Source organism: Castor canadensis, chromosome 19 (assembly GCF_047511655.1).
Source record: "Castor canadensis chromosome 19, mCasCan1.hap1v2, whole genome shotgun sequence".
In the NCBI taxonomy this organism is placed as follows: domain Eukaryota; kingdom Metazoa; phylum Chordata; class Mammalia; order Rodentia; family Castoridae; genus Castor; species Castor canadensis.
Window position 1 is genome coordinate 42,061,277 of NC_133404.1, and position 16,846 is coordinate 42,078,122.

The 16,846-nt window shown below is 55.7% G+C and overlaps 1 protein-coding gene across 1 annotated transcript; it reads right to left on the reverse strand.

Moving 5' to 3' along the window:
• Positions 1-5,743: 5,743 nt before the first annotated feature.
• Positions 5,744-16,049, reverse strand: Fes (FES proto-oncogene, tyrosine kinase). Its single transcript, XM_020177398.2, has 19 exons — positions 15,839-16,049; positions 15,154-15,375; positions 14,843-15,016; positions 13,084-13,180; positions 12,763-12,946; positions 11,190-11,327; positions 10,998-11,117; positions 10,749-10,871; positions 10,437-10,623; positions 10,228-10,311; positions 9,498-9,707; positions 8,874-8,996; positions 8,463-8,516; positions 7,849-7,967; positions 7,504-7,598; positions 7,291-7,414; positions 6,889-7,046; positions 6,670-6,792; positions 5,744-6,065 (listed from the first exon to the last, which is right to left on the reverse strand). The coding sequence occupies exons 2-19, from the start codon at positions 15,364-15,366 to the stop codon at positions 5,923-5,925; spliced, it is 2,469 nt and encodes an 822-aa protein (XP_020032987.1). The 5' UTR covers positions 15,367-15,375; positions 15,839-16,049; the 3' UTR covers positions 5,744-5,922.
• Positions 16,050-16,846: the final 797 nt, after the last annotated feature.

Below are 16,846 nucleotides of genomic sequence, written 5' to 3' on the forward strand. Positions count from 1 at the left end.
ACACACACACACACACACACAAATGTATACACAAGTACAACCATCACCCAGGTCAAAACAAGAGCATTCCTGTTTCCCCCAGAGGCTTTCCTCTGTCAAGTTGGGGTGGCTAAAAGGGCCATGAGGCTGCTCTTGCAGCTGTGAGGTGGCCTGCCATACTTACAGACTCGACCACTTAGGATACAGCAAGCCCAAGTGGACCCAGACAGCAAAACTAGCATGGTGCCAGCTTCTGTTGGAAGTGTTGTAAGAACCTTTGTTATAGCTCCACAGGACAGCACTAGCCCTGAGGGACCCAATAACAGAAGGCATGGGTGGCACTCTGTGACTGAGAGCCATCAGGCAGTTTCCTGATCCGTAGCTGCACACAAGGAAAGGAAGGGACTAGGAGGAGAGCCCCGTGCACGGCTGAACTCGGAAGATGTGAAGTGGCTGGGCGCAGTCTCCCTCCAGGTAGGGGGCTCCTCCCCCAGCTGCTGGCCTCCCCTTGCTCGAGGAGGAATCGCAGTGCGTTCTGACACTTGGTCACGCTGTGGTCCAACCTCAGCTACGCAGTCATAGGAAGCCATTCAAGGTGGCCAGAGAGCTGTCATGGCTGTTTCCTACACGTGCATCCCACCGTTCCCCCAGTCTTTCAGGTGTCTATCTCAGGACGGTTTTCAGGAGTGCAGGACACCCCATCAGACCTCACGGCCATGGCACCGTTCGTTTCTCTGAAGCAACATCAGATGACCCGGCTCATTTGGAAGCCAGCTCCCCATTCAGAGCCAAGCCAGCCGCGTCCCAGATTCCACAGGGAACCAGCCTTAGCACACCCCCACCCCGCGCTGTCCCCCCAAGGAAGACACAATGCCCTCCCTTTCCGGGCTCACTGGGCCAAGAACAGTGAGAGGTGTTGGCAAACAGCCAAACATGGTGGTTCGTGCCTACAATCTCAACTGCGCAGGAGGCATAGGTAGGAGGATCAAGGTCCCTGGCAAAGCATAAGACCCTATCTGTAAAAACGAAAGCAGAAAGGGCTGGGGCTTGGCTCAAAACTTGAGTTCAAACCCCAGTACCACCAAAAGAGGTGTTGGCAACCACACAGACGACAGACGCCACCCTGACCAGTACTGTGACTGTCTGTCACCTCTCGTCCTATAGTTTATTCTGCAGAGGAGTAAGAGAACCACAGTTAGAAACCACACACACGCACGCTTTGCCGACACACGCTCCAGTGGCCTAACTTCCTGGAGGGGCATGAGAGGAAAGGAAGAGTGAGAAGGATTAAACATGAGGCTTGAGTCTCTCACAGCCAGTCAGGACCTCTTCTCCCCACCCCAGCCTTAAAGACAGACACGCTTTCTAAGCGATGGGACCCATCACATTTAGAGTCTACACTGCCTGGCTTAAGTGTGCTCCGCTGGGAGCCGAGTGTAGGCTGACCACTTATTTCTTTTATTATCTTCTTTAAGAGACCACTCCGTGGGCTGGCAAAGTGGCTCAAGTGGCAGAACTACTGCCCTGCAAGCTGGAGTTCAAACCACAGTGGTGGAGGAAGAAAGCTTCATTCTGTGTGTCTTTTTTCCTCTCCAGGACTAGGGGTTTTGTTTGTTTGTTTGCAGTACTGTGGTTTGAACTCAGGGCCTCACATTTGCCACTCACTTGAGCCACTCTGCCAGCCTTTTTTGTATTTGGCATTTTTGAGATGGAGTCCTGTGAACTATTTGCACAGGCTGGCTTCAAACCCTGATCCTCCTGATCTCTGCCTCCTGAGTAGCTGGGATTACAGGCATGAGCCACTGGCGCCTGGCTCAAGACCATGGTTTGAACTTAGGGCTTCATGCTTGTGAGACAGGTGCTCTACTGCTTGAGCCACACCTCCAGCTCTTTTTGCTCTGGTTATTTTGGAAATAGGGTTTCACTTTTTACTTTTTGGATTGTGATCCTGTTTTTGTTTTTGGTTTTTTGGGTTTTTTTTTTTTGCAGTAGTAGGGTTTGAAGTCAAGGCCAACACGTCAAGCCACTCCACCACCCCTTTTTTGTGATGGGTTTTTTTAAGATAGGGTCTTGCAGAACTATTTGCTCAGGCTGACTTCGAACCTCGATCCTCCTGATCTCTGCCACTTGAGTAGCTGGGATTACAGACGTGAGCCACCGGCACTGGGCTCAGTCCGTGTTTTGACGTTAACACCGCCACCTGTTGGTGACACAGAGCATGAACTATCCAGTTCATTTCCCAAGTTGTTCCCCACTGCTGAGTGAGTACTTTTGGTTACGACAAAGGCGTCCCCCTTGTCGGACTGGCTGTGTCTGGATACTCCACATGTGTCATGTCATCCACTTAGGACTCTGACGGCAAGCTCACATCCACTATGGAGATCAGAATTTCTGCGCCATTCCTGGAGAAAACTATTGAATGTGGTCAGTGTCCAACGTCACCCTCAAGAGGGAAGCAGGAGAACTGGTGGAGTGGCTTGAGTGGTAGAGCGCTGCCTAGCAAGCATGAGGCCTTGAGTTCAAACCCCAGTGCTGCCAGAGAGAGAGAGAGAGAGAGAGAGAGAGAGAGAGAGGAGGCTCAGCTAGACCAGCCAGCTTTCATGCCCACACTTAGTGCCTGGAGCTCTTTGCCATTCAGTTGTGGAACTGGAACCCAGGCTTGTTTTTGTTGTAGCCCTGGCTAGCCACCATGTCCTGTGTGACAGTGACTGTGGTTTTACTGGAGCAGCATAGCTCTGACCAGGTCATTGGCTCCACTGAAGTTTATGGTCAAAGGGTTCTTTTCCACAGGCAGTCCCACTGGACGTGTCATAATGTGGGGACACGGCCATTTAGTTATCTTGCTACCAGCCACAGAATGCCAGCCCACCGGTCACTGCTCATAAGCCAATGAAAATGAGCAAGGTGTGTTGTGAGAGGTGCATTTCAGTCCAAGCAGCACAGCCTGCCTCCGCTCAATGGAGGGAGTACCCTTTTCTGTGCACAGGTTATTTTATTTGTTTGTTTGTTTGTTTGTTTTGATGGGACTGGAGTTTGAACTCAGGGCTTTGCATTTGCAAACGGGCACCGTACCGCTTGAGCCACGCCTTCAGTATATGTGTGTGGTTTAAACTGCTCCCTCTGTGGCTGCATAGCAGCTGTTCATCCTACTCCACTGGCCATCAGCTCAGCTGATCAGTCCTTCAACCAGGTCCTGGTTCTCAGGGGCTTCAGTGTATTGAGGACTCCAAAACCCCAAGGTGCAGCCAGGTGTCGTGACTCACACCTGCAGTCCTCTAGCTACTCTAGAGATAGAGATGGGGATGGAGGCCAGCTCAGGTAAAATGTTAGTAAGACCCCATCTCAATCAACAAACCAGGTGTGGTGCTACCCGTCTGTCATCCTAGCCGTGAGGGAGGCATAGGAACAAGGATCCCAGTCTGAGGCCAGCTCCAGGCAAAATTACAAGCCTTACCTGAAATATAAAGAATGCAAAAAAGGAATTGGGGATATGGCTTAAGTGGTATATATAGAGAGACTTCCTCTTAGGCAGAATCTCTTTCCTCTTTGATGATCTCCTGGCATAAGTTCCCCCTACGGTGGCCTGTGGTACCTCGCCTTGCCCTTTCCCAAGACTTCCACAATGGGAAGCTTATTGCCAGACACCGGAACAGTTTCCTGAGAACTACAGGAGACCCCCCTTTGCCTCCATCCATGTGCAGACCGATGGGAGAATGGTTTTATCACCTGGACCCTCACGATCTCCACGATGAACCCAGCTGAGGTCACAGTGGACTAAAGGTGACAGCGTTCCCAGTACCAACAGTTTCATCCCAGCTGTGAAGACCCACTGCAATGATTCCTCATTTCCCTTTCATTTTCTCCTCCATATCTGTGGTGTCTGTTGTGGTGGCCAAAATGTTTTGGAGCAAAGGGTCATCTGTTCAGTCAGTGAGTGACTTCCGTTCCTTCTCAGTCAGCAGAACTCATGTGACAGTTGGAAACTGTTTCCGTAGTTTCACCGGAAACCACAGAACAAGCTCCAGATCCCTCTCTTGTTCCTCTTTTCTTGCTCCTTAAAAGCATGGGTCTCAATACACTTTCTTTTTCTCAGTCATGGGTTTGAACTCAAGGCTTCACACTTCCGAGGCAGACGCTCCTACTGCTTGAGCTACACTTGCAGCCCTTTTTGCTCTGGCTCTTTTGGAGATATGGTCTCCTTTTATGCCAAGGTCTGGACTGCAATCCTCCTATTTTACATTTCTGGCTGTCACTGGGATGACAGGCCCACACCACGATGCCCAGCTATTTTCCATTGAGATGGGGTCTTCAAAAACTTTTTTGTCTCAGTGACCTGAAACTGCGATCTTCTGATCTCAGCCTCCTAAGTAGCTAGGGTTACAGGTGTGAGCCACCAGCACCCGGCTCAGGTTAGCTCTTCAGCCTCCTGTATATCTACCCACATTCAAACTCGAAAATCAAATGAGGGAGGGACACTAAGTCTGATCAGCAGTCATATCGCTAACCAGCAAATGCCCCTGGGAAGAAAATAGCCGCCATTCGCCAGCTCATCTTGAAGGGTGCTTTTCTCCTTCAGATTTTAGTTCATTCACTCCAGATCTTTTCCACCACTCTCTATTCTCTTGAAAAAATAAGATTTTCTTAGCCTTGTGTGGTGACACAAGTCTGTAATCCCAGCACTGGGAAGGCTGAGGCAGGAAGATCTTGAGTCACAGGCCCAGCCTTGGCTACCTAGTGAGTTCAAGGCCAATCTGGGCCACATAATTTTAACAAATCAAAAGAAAAAAAGATGATCTCTATCTATCTTATTTGTCTTTTCCTGGCTGTTGCAATAGGGGGTGAGGGATGAGGTGCCTTCAGGGACCTGCCACAATCTACTCACCTACAGAAGCTCTGTTTTCAAACTGTTCCCCAGAGATAGCATTTCACTCAGTATTTTCATTTCCAAACACTATAACTTGATTTCCTCTTTTTTCGAGGGTGGGGTGGGGAGGAGGGAACCCAGGACCTCCCCCCGCACACTAGGCCAATGCTCTACCACTGAACCACACTCCAGCCCTACTTCACGGTTCTTTTTTAGCAGCGCTGGAGCTTGAACTCAGGGCCTCATGCTTGCTTGGCAGATGCTTTACTACTTGAGCCGCTCTATCAGACTGTTTTTTTTTTTTGGCAGTACTGGGGTTTGAACTCAGGGCCTACACCTTGAGCCACTCTGCCAGTCCTTTTTGTGTTGGGTTTTTTTGAGATAGGGTCTTGTGAACTATTTGCCCCAGGTTGGCTTCGAACCACGATCCTCCTGATTTCTGCCTCCTGAGTAGCTAGGATTATGGGCGTGACCCCACAGTACCTGGCTATCCTCCTGACTTTTATGTGATAGTAACAGTGGTACACATACATGTGACAGCTACTTCCTGACATCTCTAAGCCAATTGTTTTCACACCTCTGGCTCCAGCCTGTCCTTCATCTGGGCTTCTTCCCACTTTTTATCCCCACGGGCCCCTCAAAAGCACCATCTCCAAACTCCCCATCATGGCAGCTCTGTTCCTGTCCTGTGATTCTGTTCCAGGGAACGACGCCACTTCTGGCCACAGCCTGCATAGCACCCCCAGCTCCCAGCGGCCCAGCATCTCACACCTGGCCCTGCCAGATGATGTCAGCTCTGCCCAGTGAGGACTGCCTGCCACCCCTTCCTCCGGCCATCACACGGGCCCTGCCTGCCTTCCAGGACCTGCCCTCTGGAGAAGCGCACATGCCAAGGACACCGATGGGCACACGTGGTTTTATTATTTCCGCCTGGAACAGGAACGCAGGGCCACCACAGGGCTGCACCCTGCCAGCAGCACGGCCACAGGCTGGACCTGGACAGCACAGGACTTGCAGCAATTGGGGCAAGCATGAGTGGCTGAGGAGGCCCACTCTTGCCTGCGGAGGCGGTCCCCGCCTCACCGGTGACGCTTTCGGATGCTCTGTAGTTCCTGCAAGATGGCGCTGAAGGTGGGTCGCTGTCCAGGATCGTAAGCCCAGCACTGCTCCATCAGTCGAAAGACCGCGTCGGGGCACAGGTCTGGGCAGGGCAGGCGGCCACCTGTGAGGACAAGCACAGTGCCCCAGGCATGAGGAGGGAGGCTAAGCAACAATTGCAGCTTAAGATGCACTGTCTCAGTCAAGCGTGGTGGCTCACATCTGTAATCCTAGCTACTCAGGACGTAGAGATCAGGCAGGATCACGGTTCGAAGCCAGCCTCATGCAAATAGTTTGTGGGATCCTATCACGAAAAACCCATCACAAAAAAAGGGCTGGTGGAGTGGCTCAAGTGGTAGAGCACCTGTCTAGCAAGCGTGAGGCTCTGAGTTCAAACCCTACTGCCGCCATAAAAGAAAAAGAAAAAAAGATGCAAGATGAACTGACTCCAAGGAGGAGCCAACTCTTAAACACCAAGGACCCCAAGCCAGAAGCTTGGGTTCCAGTCTCCACTCCACTGTGTGCTCTGTGTGTGACCTCTGCAAACCTCAGTTTTTCCATCTGCAAAAGGGGCACAATCCTGGCCTTATATATGGCGACTAGTAAATAAAACAAGCAGGAATTCCACTCCGGAAAGGTTGAGGGGGCTAAGGAAGGAGGCAAGGTCCAGCCGGAGCACGGAGAAAGGAGTGGCCCCAAAGCCAATGCCACACGTGGCCCTGCCTTACCCTTTTCCACGAACTCCCGCGTTTGCTGATTGGTGAGGCTGGGGTAGGGTGAGGCACCCAGGCTAAAGGTTTCCCAGAGCAAGATACCAAAGCTCCACACATCACTCTCGGAGGAGTAGCGACCTGTCGAGGAGGAGGCAGCTGTCCACACCCACAGTCCCACAGGCCACCCACACCAGCCCCTGGCCCTGCAGCCCAGTGTGCACCAGAACCACGTACCATAGTTCAGGGCCTCGGGTGCGGTCCACTTCACGGGGACTTGTCTGAGGCCCCCGGAGGCTGCATAGATGCCATCAGCTTCCTCTCGGGACATCCCAAAGTCACTTATCTTCAAGACATTCTTCTCTGTCACTAGACAGTTCCGAGCAGCCAGGTCCCTGAGAGAAGCAAGGAAGGAATCTCCTTTGGTCAATGTCACCTGACCAGCTTGGGCCACGCACTCTAGACAAAGTCAAGAACAAAAGCTGCCCTCCTTGCCCTGGGTCTATCAGGAGAGGCCAACTCCACTTCTAGAGGCGGAGTGATGGCTGATGATGAGCGAGGCCGCGAGGGAGGGAGTGACACTGGGGGGGACAGCCCCTCCTGGCTGTGGCGGGGCCATGGGGCCTGGGGCACACTCACCGGTGGATGCAACACTTGCTGTCTAAGTACTCCATGCCTGCAGCTGCGTCCCTAACCATGTGCAGCAGTGTCTTCACCCGCAGGCGGGCTCCCTCTGTCCGCAGGAAGGTCAGGAAGTCGCCCCCTGGAGGTGAGGTATGTGAGGACAGTCCTGAGCCTCCTGGTGGAGGACCGCGCTGAGCTCCCCACCCTGGAGCGAGCGCCTCCGCTCACCTTGCACAAGTTCCATGACGATGTAGATGGGCTGTTTCTGCGTGCAGACGCCGATGAGACGCACGATGTTGGGATGGCTGTATTGCTTTAGGATCCTGTAGGGTTCTGCTTAGGCTCTGTGGGGCCTGGGCCCACCGCCTGCCACCCGCCTCCCTCCAGGACCCCCAGGGGAGAAGAGCTTGGCCTGTGGAAGCCAGGAGCCTTGGATGGACATGTGACCTTGGGTGGGGCCCTGGTCACCACCCAGGTGAGAGGGAGCACGGAGAATTAAACCACACCACTGGCCTTGCTCAGAGGGACCCTTTCATGTGTGGAGCCTTTGGTCACCACGAACTTCGCACCCACCTGGCTTCTTGTAGAAACCTGGCCTTGAGGTCGAGTGGCAGTGTCTCCCGACAAGACTTCACAGCCACAAGGGTGTTGTCTGCTTTCAGACGTCCGCTGAACACTTCACCAAAATTCCCCTGAAATGGTCTCAGGTTCCCATCAAGGCTTCCCGAGAGACCGCCCACCTTCCTCCCCACACCCGTGCTCCCTCGTAGAGAACTGAGCGGGTAGACACGGTAAGTGACCTGGCTGGGCCACATTCTCTGAGAGAAGTGACAAGAAAAATCCAGAAATCACTTTGTCTTTGAAAAGCATTCTGACTTTTAGGAGGGTGACTCCCTTCCTAAGCAGGTATTTATTCTGCAGCTCACATTAATGGAGTGTGTCACCCATGCACACACAGCAGCCCTGAGGAGGCAGAAGCTAGGATGGGGTGAGGTGGGGTGCTAGCCTCAGAGCTGTCTTCTGGGAGTTTTGGGGTGAGGACTCTTGGAGTCCAGGGGCACAAGTTGGGACTCAGACAGAGGCAAGGCAAGGAGGCTGAACTGGTTGTGGATGGGAGGAAGTGAGCGGGGAGGGCAGAGGCAGGCTGTCAGGAGCCTGGCAGAGCCTGGCCCGTGGAAGACACTCACCCGCCCAATCTGCTCCCCCAATACCAGGTCCTCATGGTTTAGCACCCACTTGTCCTGGGGAAGAGGGATTAGGTAGTCAGAAGTCAGCAAAAGGAAGGGTTTGAGACCTGCCCAGGGCTAAACAGCTCTCCCACCAACAAGGTCTTTCTTTTCTTGGAGCCTCAGTGTCTCATTTGTCTAATAGGGTTGGCCCATTCAAGATCACATTCAGACGACTCAGAAACTACCACCCTAGTATGCATGGCCCATGGATGGGAGTGGCCTTGACATTCCAAATCTAGGATACTGGCCACGTTGTTGAGAGAGACTCAGGCATATAGGAACCCCTTCCTGCTCTGATGAGAGGAGGTACTGACCCATGGTCCCCAAGCCCAGCACTGGCATCACAGGCCAGGCTGGGCACAGGCTCACCTTGGGCACGGCCCTGTACAGGATAACACCACTCTTCTTGGTGAGGGGTTGCTGGGAGGTCAGCAGATGGTCAATGAGCAAGGGGATGCTGGGGAAACCATCCCCTTCCAGCCGGTACAGGTTCTGCGGGGTGGGGAGAATCTGGAGTCAGCAGCCACCATTGCAGAAAAGGCTCCTGTGAGTGGCGCACTCAACTCTGCTACCCTCTTTCCTTTTTTTTTTTTTTTTTTTTGTGGTGCTGGGGTTTGAACTCAGGGCCTATACCTTGAGCCACTCCACCAGCCCATTTTTGTGATGGGTTTTTTTCAAGCTAGGGTCTCTAGAACTATTTGCCCAGTCTGGCTTTGAACCATGATCCTCCTGATCTCTGCCTCCTGAGTAGCTAGGATTACAAGCGTGAGCCACTGGTGCCTGGCTGCTACCCTCTTTGTTAGGGAGGACCCCCGCCATAGCATTTATTGTGTTACAGGGACTTGGGTGGTCTCTGTGGCTCCCTCCAGCTGCGCTAGGGAGGAGTTATCTAAGACATATCAGCTATCCCTACCCTCAAGGTCATTCCCTTGGGGGAGGGGGAGGGAAAGGAGGAACAGGGGCCCCAAAGGCTGGGGTCTTGGCCCTACTCACATCTGTGGACTGGATGATGAAGTGGCGGGGCAGGCCGTCCCACAGCACGGACAGCACGTACTCTTGCTTGCCCTGGCTCTCCCGAACCAGGAAGTCTCCGGAGTGTGTCAGCAGCTCAGCCACCTCCGCCCTCGGGATGGCCCCATGGTACCACAGCTGCTCCTGCAGAGGCTTCTGCACCTCTGGAACGAGCTGCAGCGGTGGGGGGAGCTGGGCGGGGATGAGGGAGAAGAGTGTAAGGGTCACTTGACCTCGTGGGAGGCCACTGGGCCAGCAGGGATCTCCTCCATTCCCATAAGCCCTCAGTCCTATGACCACCCAGGTGGTACACAGAACCTTCCTCAGGCGCCTGGAGAAGGCAGTGGCCTGACCCAGGCTCACTCTGGGCAGAGCATGGATGGGAGGCTTGGGCTGGCCGATCCCAGCCAGGCTGGTGCCTTGTCCTCCAGGACACAGGGCCTAACCACTGCCAGACAAGATGAGACAGGACAAAGTCTGCTGGTCCCTGTAGGGCAGAAGGGTGAGGGGCAGGAAGAGGGCACAGGGTAGAATCCTAAGGAAGGGGGATACCCTAATAAAAGTAGCCCGGGCAGGGCCGCCTCTTCAGGGCATCACCAGGATGCAACACGGAACACCAAGGTAGGAGAGCGGGGAGGAGGCTTGAGGCACCTGGCATGGCCCACGTCTTAGGGATGGGCAGAAGTTCAGGCTCAGCCTGGGCACCACTCACCGAGAACTTGGGGCGGAAGATTCCAGAGAAGTGGCTCTTAAGGACTTCCAGCGTGGGCGTCCTTCCCCCCTCTCGCTCCTGCTCCTGAGGCCAGGGACAGACGTCAGCGGGTGGCCAGGCTTGGGGAGGGGGAGGGCAAAAATGAGGAGCACAGCCCCTGCGGGCACGCATGGCTGGCAGGCAGGCAAGGGCTGTGGAATGTTACTCACCGAGGATGAGGTGGAGTGGCGGTCATCTTGCAGGAGCAGCACGGCCGGGGGCTCCCCGGGGCCCAGCTGCTCCAGCTTGGTCTGCAGCAGCTCCTGCTGGGCCTGCAGCTTGGCCTGGCTGCACAATGCTACCTGTAGCCCCTGCAGTGCCTCCTGCAGTGCCTGCCTCTTGCCCAGCAGCTGCACCCTGCAGGCAGGGGGCAGTGGGTGGATGGAGAGAGACAAGGGCTCAGTCTGCAACCAGCAGGCAGCAGCTGGTGGGGTAGGCAGGTTGGAGGGGGCAGGAGGCTGCTGCAGGTGGTGCCCGCTCACCGCTCCCGGGGGTGGGTGTTCTGCTCCTCATTCCGGAGCTCACGCTGCAGCTGACTGACCACCTCCTGCCGGCTCAGCACTGCCTCGGTGGCCACAGTCAGTTCATCTGTCACGAAGGTCATCCTGCGTGCAAGAGAAGGGCCGTGTAACCTCACGCACCCCTGCAGAGCCAAGCAAGCAGAGTTCACTTCCGCCCACACTGACTTCCCCAGGAGTCTGCCCTGGCCTGAGGGCCAAGCCACCACGCACGTGTGTTGCACACTTTCCACTGTCAACTCGTTCAGCTGCAGCTCCCCAGGCTCCAGCTGTTCACCCTCCTCAAGCAGGGACTCATCAAAGGTGACACAGGGTGGGACGTCAGGGGCAGACCTGTGGGTAGACAGGGCGGTCAGTGAACAGCCCAGACACCCTGGTGCACAGCAGATGCAAGGACTGGCTTACCCGTACTGACGCAGGAAGCCTTGGTACTCGGTCTCAGGCTGGATGCGGGTAGCAGCTGCAGCCATCTCCTGGTGAATGGCTACCATCTCGTCCTGCACCAGGCTGCTAATCTCCAAGTATTCCTGCAGGATCTCCTTCCTGCTCCCCAGCCCCAATAAGACCCCCAGTCAGGGAGCCTCAGGCTGGGTAAGGCAGGCAGCTCAGCCTGGAGGCTGGTCCTGCTTTGACCTCCCACCTCGTCTCAACTGTTAGGACAGGGCCTTTGGCGATCACATCCACTTCCTGGTCGGTCAACAAGCTAAAGCCAAGTCTACCATTTAGGTGCTCCAGGCTAAACCCTGCTCTATCTTACCCCAACTTCTGCTCCATGGTCAAAACATACCTGGGACCTGACGATTTCCAGCCTGCATTGCTACTCTGGTCCAAGTGGGCAACACCTGTGCTCTGGATTGCTGCAAGAGCCTCCTCTCTGGCCTCCCTGACTCTGTCCTGGTCCCTAAAGTCAACTCTCTACACAGCAGCCATAGCCGCCTCGTTTAGACAGAGGTCAGGTCATGTCACCCTTCTTCCTTACACTGTCCTGTTGGAAGCTCTGTCAGTGAGCACTCCTCACCCTGTCCCTGACTCCTCCAGCCATGTTTGCCTCTCCCCTTCCCTTGAGGGACTCCTAGCTACTCCCCGATGCTCTCCTGGGCACCGCAGCACCTGTGCACTTTCGTTTCTTCTTTCAGGAACAGGTCTTTCTCCAGATAGCCTCTCACCTCTCTGGGGACTGTTTGGACATTGTCTTCTCAGAGGGGCTGTCCCAGGCATGCTGTTAAAGCTAACTTTGCCCCTCAGCCCCTTTTCTTGCTTTATTCTTGGCCCTTGCACTCAGCCTTCTGATCACTTAGTAACTTGTGTGTGAATGTGGGGCTGGGGTTTGAACTCAGGACTTCGAGCTCGTAAAGCTGGCTACCCTTGAGACACACCTCTTAGTCCATTTTGCTCTGCTTATTTTGGAGATGGGGTCTTGTGAACTCTTTGCCTCAAACTGTGATCCTCCCAATCTTAGCCTCCTGAGTAGCTAGGATTTCAGGCGAGGGCCACCAGTGCCTGGCACTTAACTTTCTTTCCTCCCTCCACTCACATGGACGATTCCCAAGGACAGACTTTTTTGTCTGCATTCTTCTCCATCTGCTCTATCCCAGAACTTAAAATGGTGTCCAGTGAATGTTAGAAAACCCTACAATAGGAGCCCCGGAATAATGCGATTTGGATGGAGGTCGGCTGGTTCTCGGGACCTTGGCCCAGGACCCCTTCTCAGGATTACAGGGCAACACCTGTATCAGACTGAATTGTCAAGGCCCTACCTCTAGGCCTAGCAGTGGGGCTGGGGGATGTTGGGGGGCGGGGCAGGCCGCTAGGGGCGGGGCAGGCTGCAGGGGGCGGGGCAGGCTGCTGTGGGCGGGGCAGGGTGCAGGGCAGGCTGCTGTGGGCGGGGCAGGCCGCTAGGGGCGGGGCAGGGTGCAGAGGGCGGGGCAGGGTGCAGGGGGCGGGGCAGGCCGCGAGGGGCGGGGCAGGGCGGGCTTACAGGACGCGCACCATCTCCTCGTGCAACTCCTGCAGTGATTGCAGCAGGCCGGGCAGCATGAGCTGGTGGTGGTGCTGGTGGTGCAGCTGCGCGGCCCGCACCCCCAGCACGTAGCGGTTGTGATGGGCAAACAGCTTCCACAGGCTGCGCACATATTTGTCCCTGGCCTTGTCCCGGTCCTTGTCTGCAGGTGGGAGGTGTGCAGGTGTATACATGGGCCAGCACAAAGGGCCCGCAACCCCACTCCCTGGATTCCTGAGGATAGTTCGGACAGGTGGGCACTGGCTGGGGACTCCCCCGTCAGCAAGCCAAGCCACAAACCTTTGCTGGCCTCTTGGTACTTGCGCCTGGCCTGGGCGCTGTCCCGTGCCAGGGCTCGGTACTGGCTCTTCAACTTCTCAATGTCTTGGCTGTGGGTCTGGGGACAGAGCAGTAACCCAAGCATCGGAGGGGAGATTCCCACCCAAGGTGAAAGCCTCTGCCCTCCAAGTGGGCAGCACATCCAGGCCTGCCCTTCTAGAGGAATCTGGAAACTTCTGGGGAAGCTGGCTCCTAAGGTTAGGTCAGCGGCTGAGTTATAGAAAGGAGGCACGGGAAGGCCACAAAAGTGTCCTTCCATGGCCAGAGAGCGTATCCCGGTGGCAGCTAGGGCCAGCTTCAGTGTGTGCAGCCTGTGCGGGCACGCAGGGCTCCCCATGCAGAAAGGCCTTGGGCTTGCTTTTATGGTCTACTGTCTCCATATTGAAATCCTTCATGACTTCTTAACAAGGGGTCCACATTTTCATTTTGCACTGGGCCCTGCAAATTACATTCCTGGGAGATGGGAACCCAAAACCAGAGTTCTCACCCCAGTCCTGTTTAGGTGCTAGGATCCGTTGGGAAAGCTCCATGCTGCTCCTTTGAGTCTCAGTGTCCCAATCTTTAACTGAGCTAAATGCACAGACTTGACTGTTCTTCTTAAAAGGTCAGTTAGTGAATGTTTTAGGCCTGTAGGCCACAGGGTCTCTGTCATAATTACCCCCACTGTGTTATTGTAGCTGTCTAGTCGCCATAAATGATGTGAAAGCAAATGGGCTTGCCTGTGATCCAATAAAACTCATCTATAAAAATGGGCAGACTAACCGGGCGCTGGTGGCTCACACCTGCAATTCCAGCTACTCGGGAGGTGGTGATCGGGAGTATTGTGGTTCAAGACCAGCGTAGGTAAAAAGTTATACGCAATCTACGTGGAAGGTATAAATAAGATGCTAGTAGTCCAAATAATTAGAGCAAAAAGGGCTGGAGATACGGCTCAAGTGGCAGAATGCCTGCTTATCAAGTGCAAGGTCCTGAGTTCAATCCCCAGGACTGCCAAAACCAAAACAAAATAACCCACTTCAGCACCTGAAATTTATAGGACTGGGTGTGTGGCTCCAGTGATAGAGTGCTTCCCTGCCTAGCATAGAGACAGCTGAGCTAGGCCCTTGGTTCAATGAGGAAAAAGAGTGATGCTGAGTCAGCCACCAGGGGTCACTGTGGGCCCGCGGGCTCTGCATAGTGGAAGGGGTGTGGCGCGACGGCCGACCAGCACAGCAAATGGGCCGTGAAGCTCCAAGCTCAGCCTGTAATTGAGGAACTGCTGGAATTGCGACCTAGACTTCACCCCCACCCCGTCAGGGGCCCCCTGCTGCTGTCCTGTCTCAGCACTGGGGAGGAATCACCCTAGATCAAAAGGCAAACAGACTGACCCTCGTTCCTCTGCCTCTCAGACCCCAGAGCCAAGCAGCGAGGCAGCACCCAGATCTGAGCTCCTCCAAGGCCATGTCAGCCTCACCCATCCTGCATGCCCAGCTCTCTGCCCAGGCAAGGACAATGCATGGACGGACAGGCCCCGCAGTCTGCCAGCACAAGTGGGGAGCAGGAAGGGAGGAAGCTGCAGCAGAGCCGGACAGGCCGTCCTGGTGCCAGGCCTGCGGTCAGGAACTTCCACTTCCCCAGTGAATCCAAGGAGGCTCTTGTGCAAAACCACTTTTTTTTTTTTTTTTTTTTTTTAAGGCTCCATATTGTGCCAGAAATGGCGGAAACCTGGCTGCGCCCCTACCTTGGTGAGCTCCTGCTGCAGCTGCTGCCACCGCTCACTGTAGGTCTTTCGTAACTGCTGTCGCTCCCGGATCAGCAGGCTCAGCTTGCTCAGGGGCCCTGAGTTCAGATCCTCTGCATGCTGCCGCAGCACCCTGCTCAGGCTCTCCGTCTGGCTGGTGATCTCGGCCCAGGACTATGGCACAGTGAGGGAAGGGAGAGGCAGGGAGGAGGGGACAATGGTTCCCAAGCCTGGGCCTGCCAGATCTCCAGCCCTATCCCAGAGGGCTTTGGGACAGGACCGGGGGCAGGCAGAGCCCCACGGAAACCCACCTGGCTGACTGGGCTGTCAGGGCTGCTGCTCCGGCTCTGACCTCCACTGTCCTGCAGTGACATGTGGTGAAGCAGGCCTGCGTATTCCCGGTCACTCTTGACCCTCTGGGCCATCCATTTCCTCATGCCTTCCAGTAGGCGAAGCTCAGCTTCCTGCATCTGCTGCACTGCCCCGTGGCCCTGGGGACTGCACAGCTCCGAAGAGAAACCCATAGTGGCGTCCTGGGGACAGAGAAGAGGCCATCACTGGGGACAGGAGGCAGCTGGAGATCGAGGGGTGGGACAAAGAGGCTGAGGGCTGCAGACAGGCAGGAGGTGGGTGGGGTCCTGCAACAGCTACAGGACAGCAGCCTGGCCTGGCACTGGTTCTGCTCCTGTGCCTCTGTGCCCCAGGCCAGGCCCAGCGCGAGAAGGTCCCCTTTCTAGTCCTGGAAGAGGAACCAGCTTGGAGCTTCTCTCTGAGTCCCTTCACCAGTGCCCCTTTCTGGGTGGTGTGCCAGGGTCTTCAACAGAGTCCAGTTCACCCCAGCTGGAACCTCAGGCAACTGCTGAGGTTCTGCCCTCCGGTGGCCTCCCAACCCCACCCAGTCCAGTGTCCCGCTCTCAAAACGCCCACATGGCCTCTGTTCCCCGCCTGCCCACTGCCACCCCCCGCTCCCTGCCCCGTGTCTGTGTCCCTCGTCACCTCCTGGACTTCAAGGCTGGAGTTACCACGCAGACAGCTGCTCCTGGGGTGGCAGTGGCTGACTCAGGCCCTGAGTAGACCCCTGGCTAGTTGGCTAGTTCCTGATTCTGGGCTTCCTCCTCCTGCGGTTTCAGTTGGCCCAGGCCCCAGGGCGGGCCGTGGAGGGGAAGGGGCGGGCTGGGCGGCCCAGGCCCTGCTTGAGCACCGCCCGCCCGCAGGCCCCCCTCGTTCCTTGCTCTGGGCCTCTAGGCCACGGAAACGGAAGGGAGGAGGAGGCCGGGAAAGAATGGCCATGGCCTTGCAGAGAGTGGCTTGCACACCAGGCCCTCCCCAGGGCCCAGCACCGCCCTGGAAATGTGGGGAAGGGGCCCAAGGTGGAGGTAAGGGTGGGTGTATGCGAGGACCAGCAGGTATCAGTCCCTGGGCATCTTAAAGGCTAGGTACAGGCCTACAGCACACCAGGGAGCCAGGGTGGCCCAGAAGAGGAAGGGGGAAGCCAAGGCAGGCCCTCCCCACCCCACTGGATTCCCTAAGGAAAGCCCAGGCGCCAGCCTCCGTTTGAATAAAATTTCCAAGTAAATATCCCAGAGGCCTGCTTCTCAGATAGCACCACCCCATCCCCCTAACCCCCAGCAGAGACTTCCTTCCCAAGGGAAATCTAGGGCTGGCAAGGGACGGGGCAGGGGAGAAGTAAGCAGTTTCCTGAGTGGGACTTGGGTTCCCTAAAGCTAGGGCCCACTTAGGCCTCAGTCCTACAGCTGGTGGCCAGGGGGTCACTTGTCCACCCCAGGGGGCCTCCAGCTGCTGTGTTCTTGCACAGGCTGGTACATGTGCTTCCTGCAGGAGCCCCTTTGGGACCGTGACTTGGGCTTTCTGACACGGGTCTACCCCTAGCAGGCAGGCAGGTGGGCAGGCCGGCTGGCCACCACAAGGCCTATCTGGCCCCAATTCCTACCCTGCTCCCCAGCCAGCAAAAGGTCAGCAATGTCATCACACCGGAGACCAGGC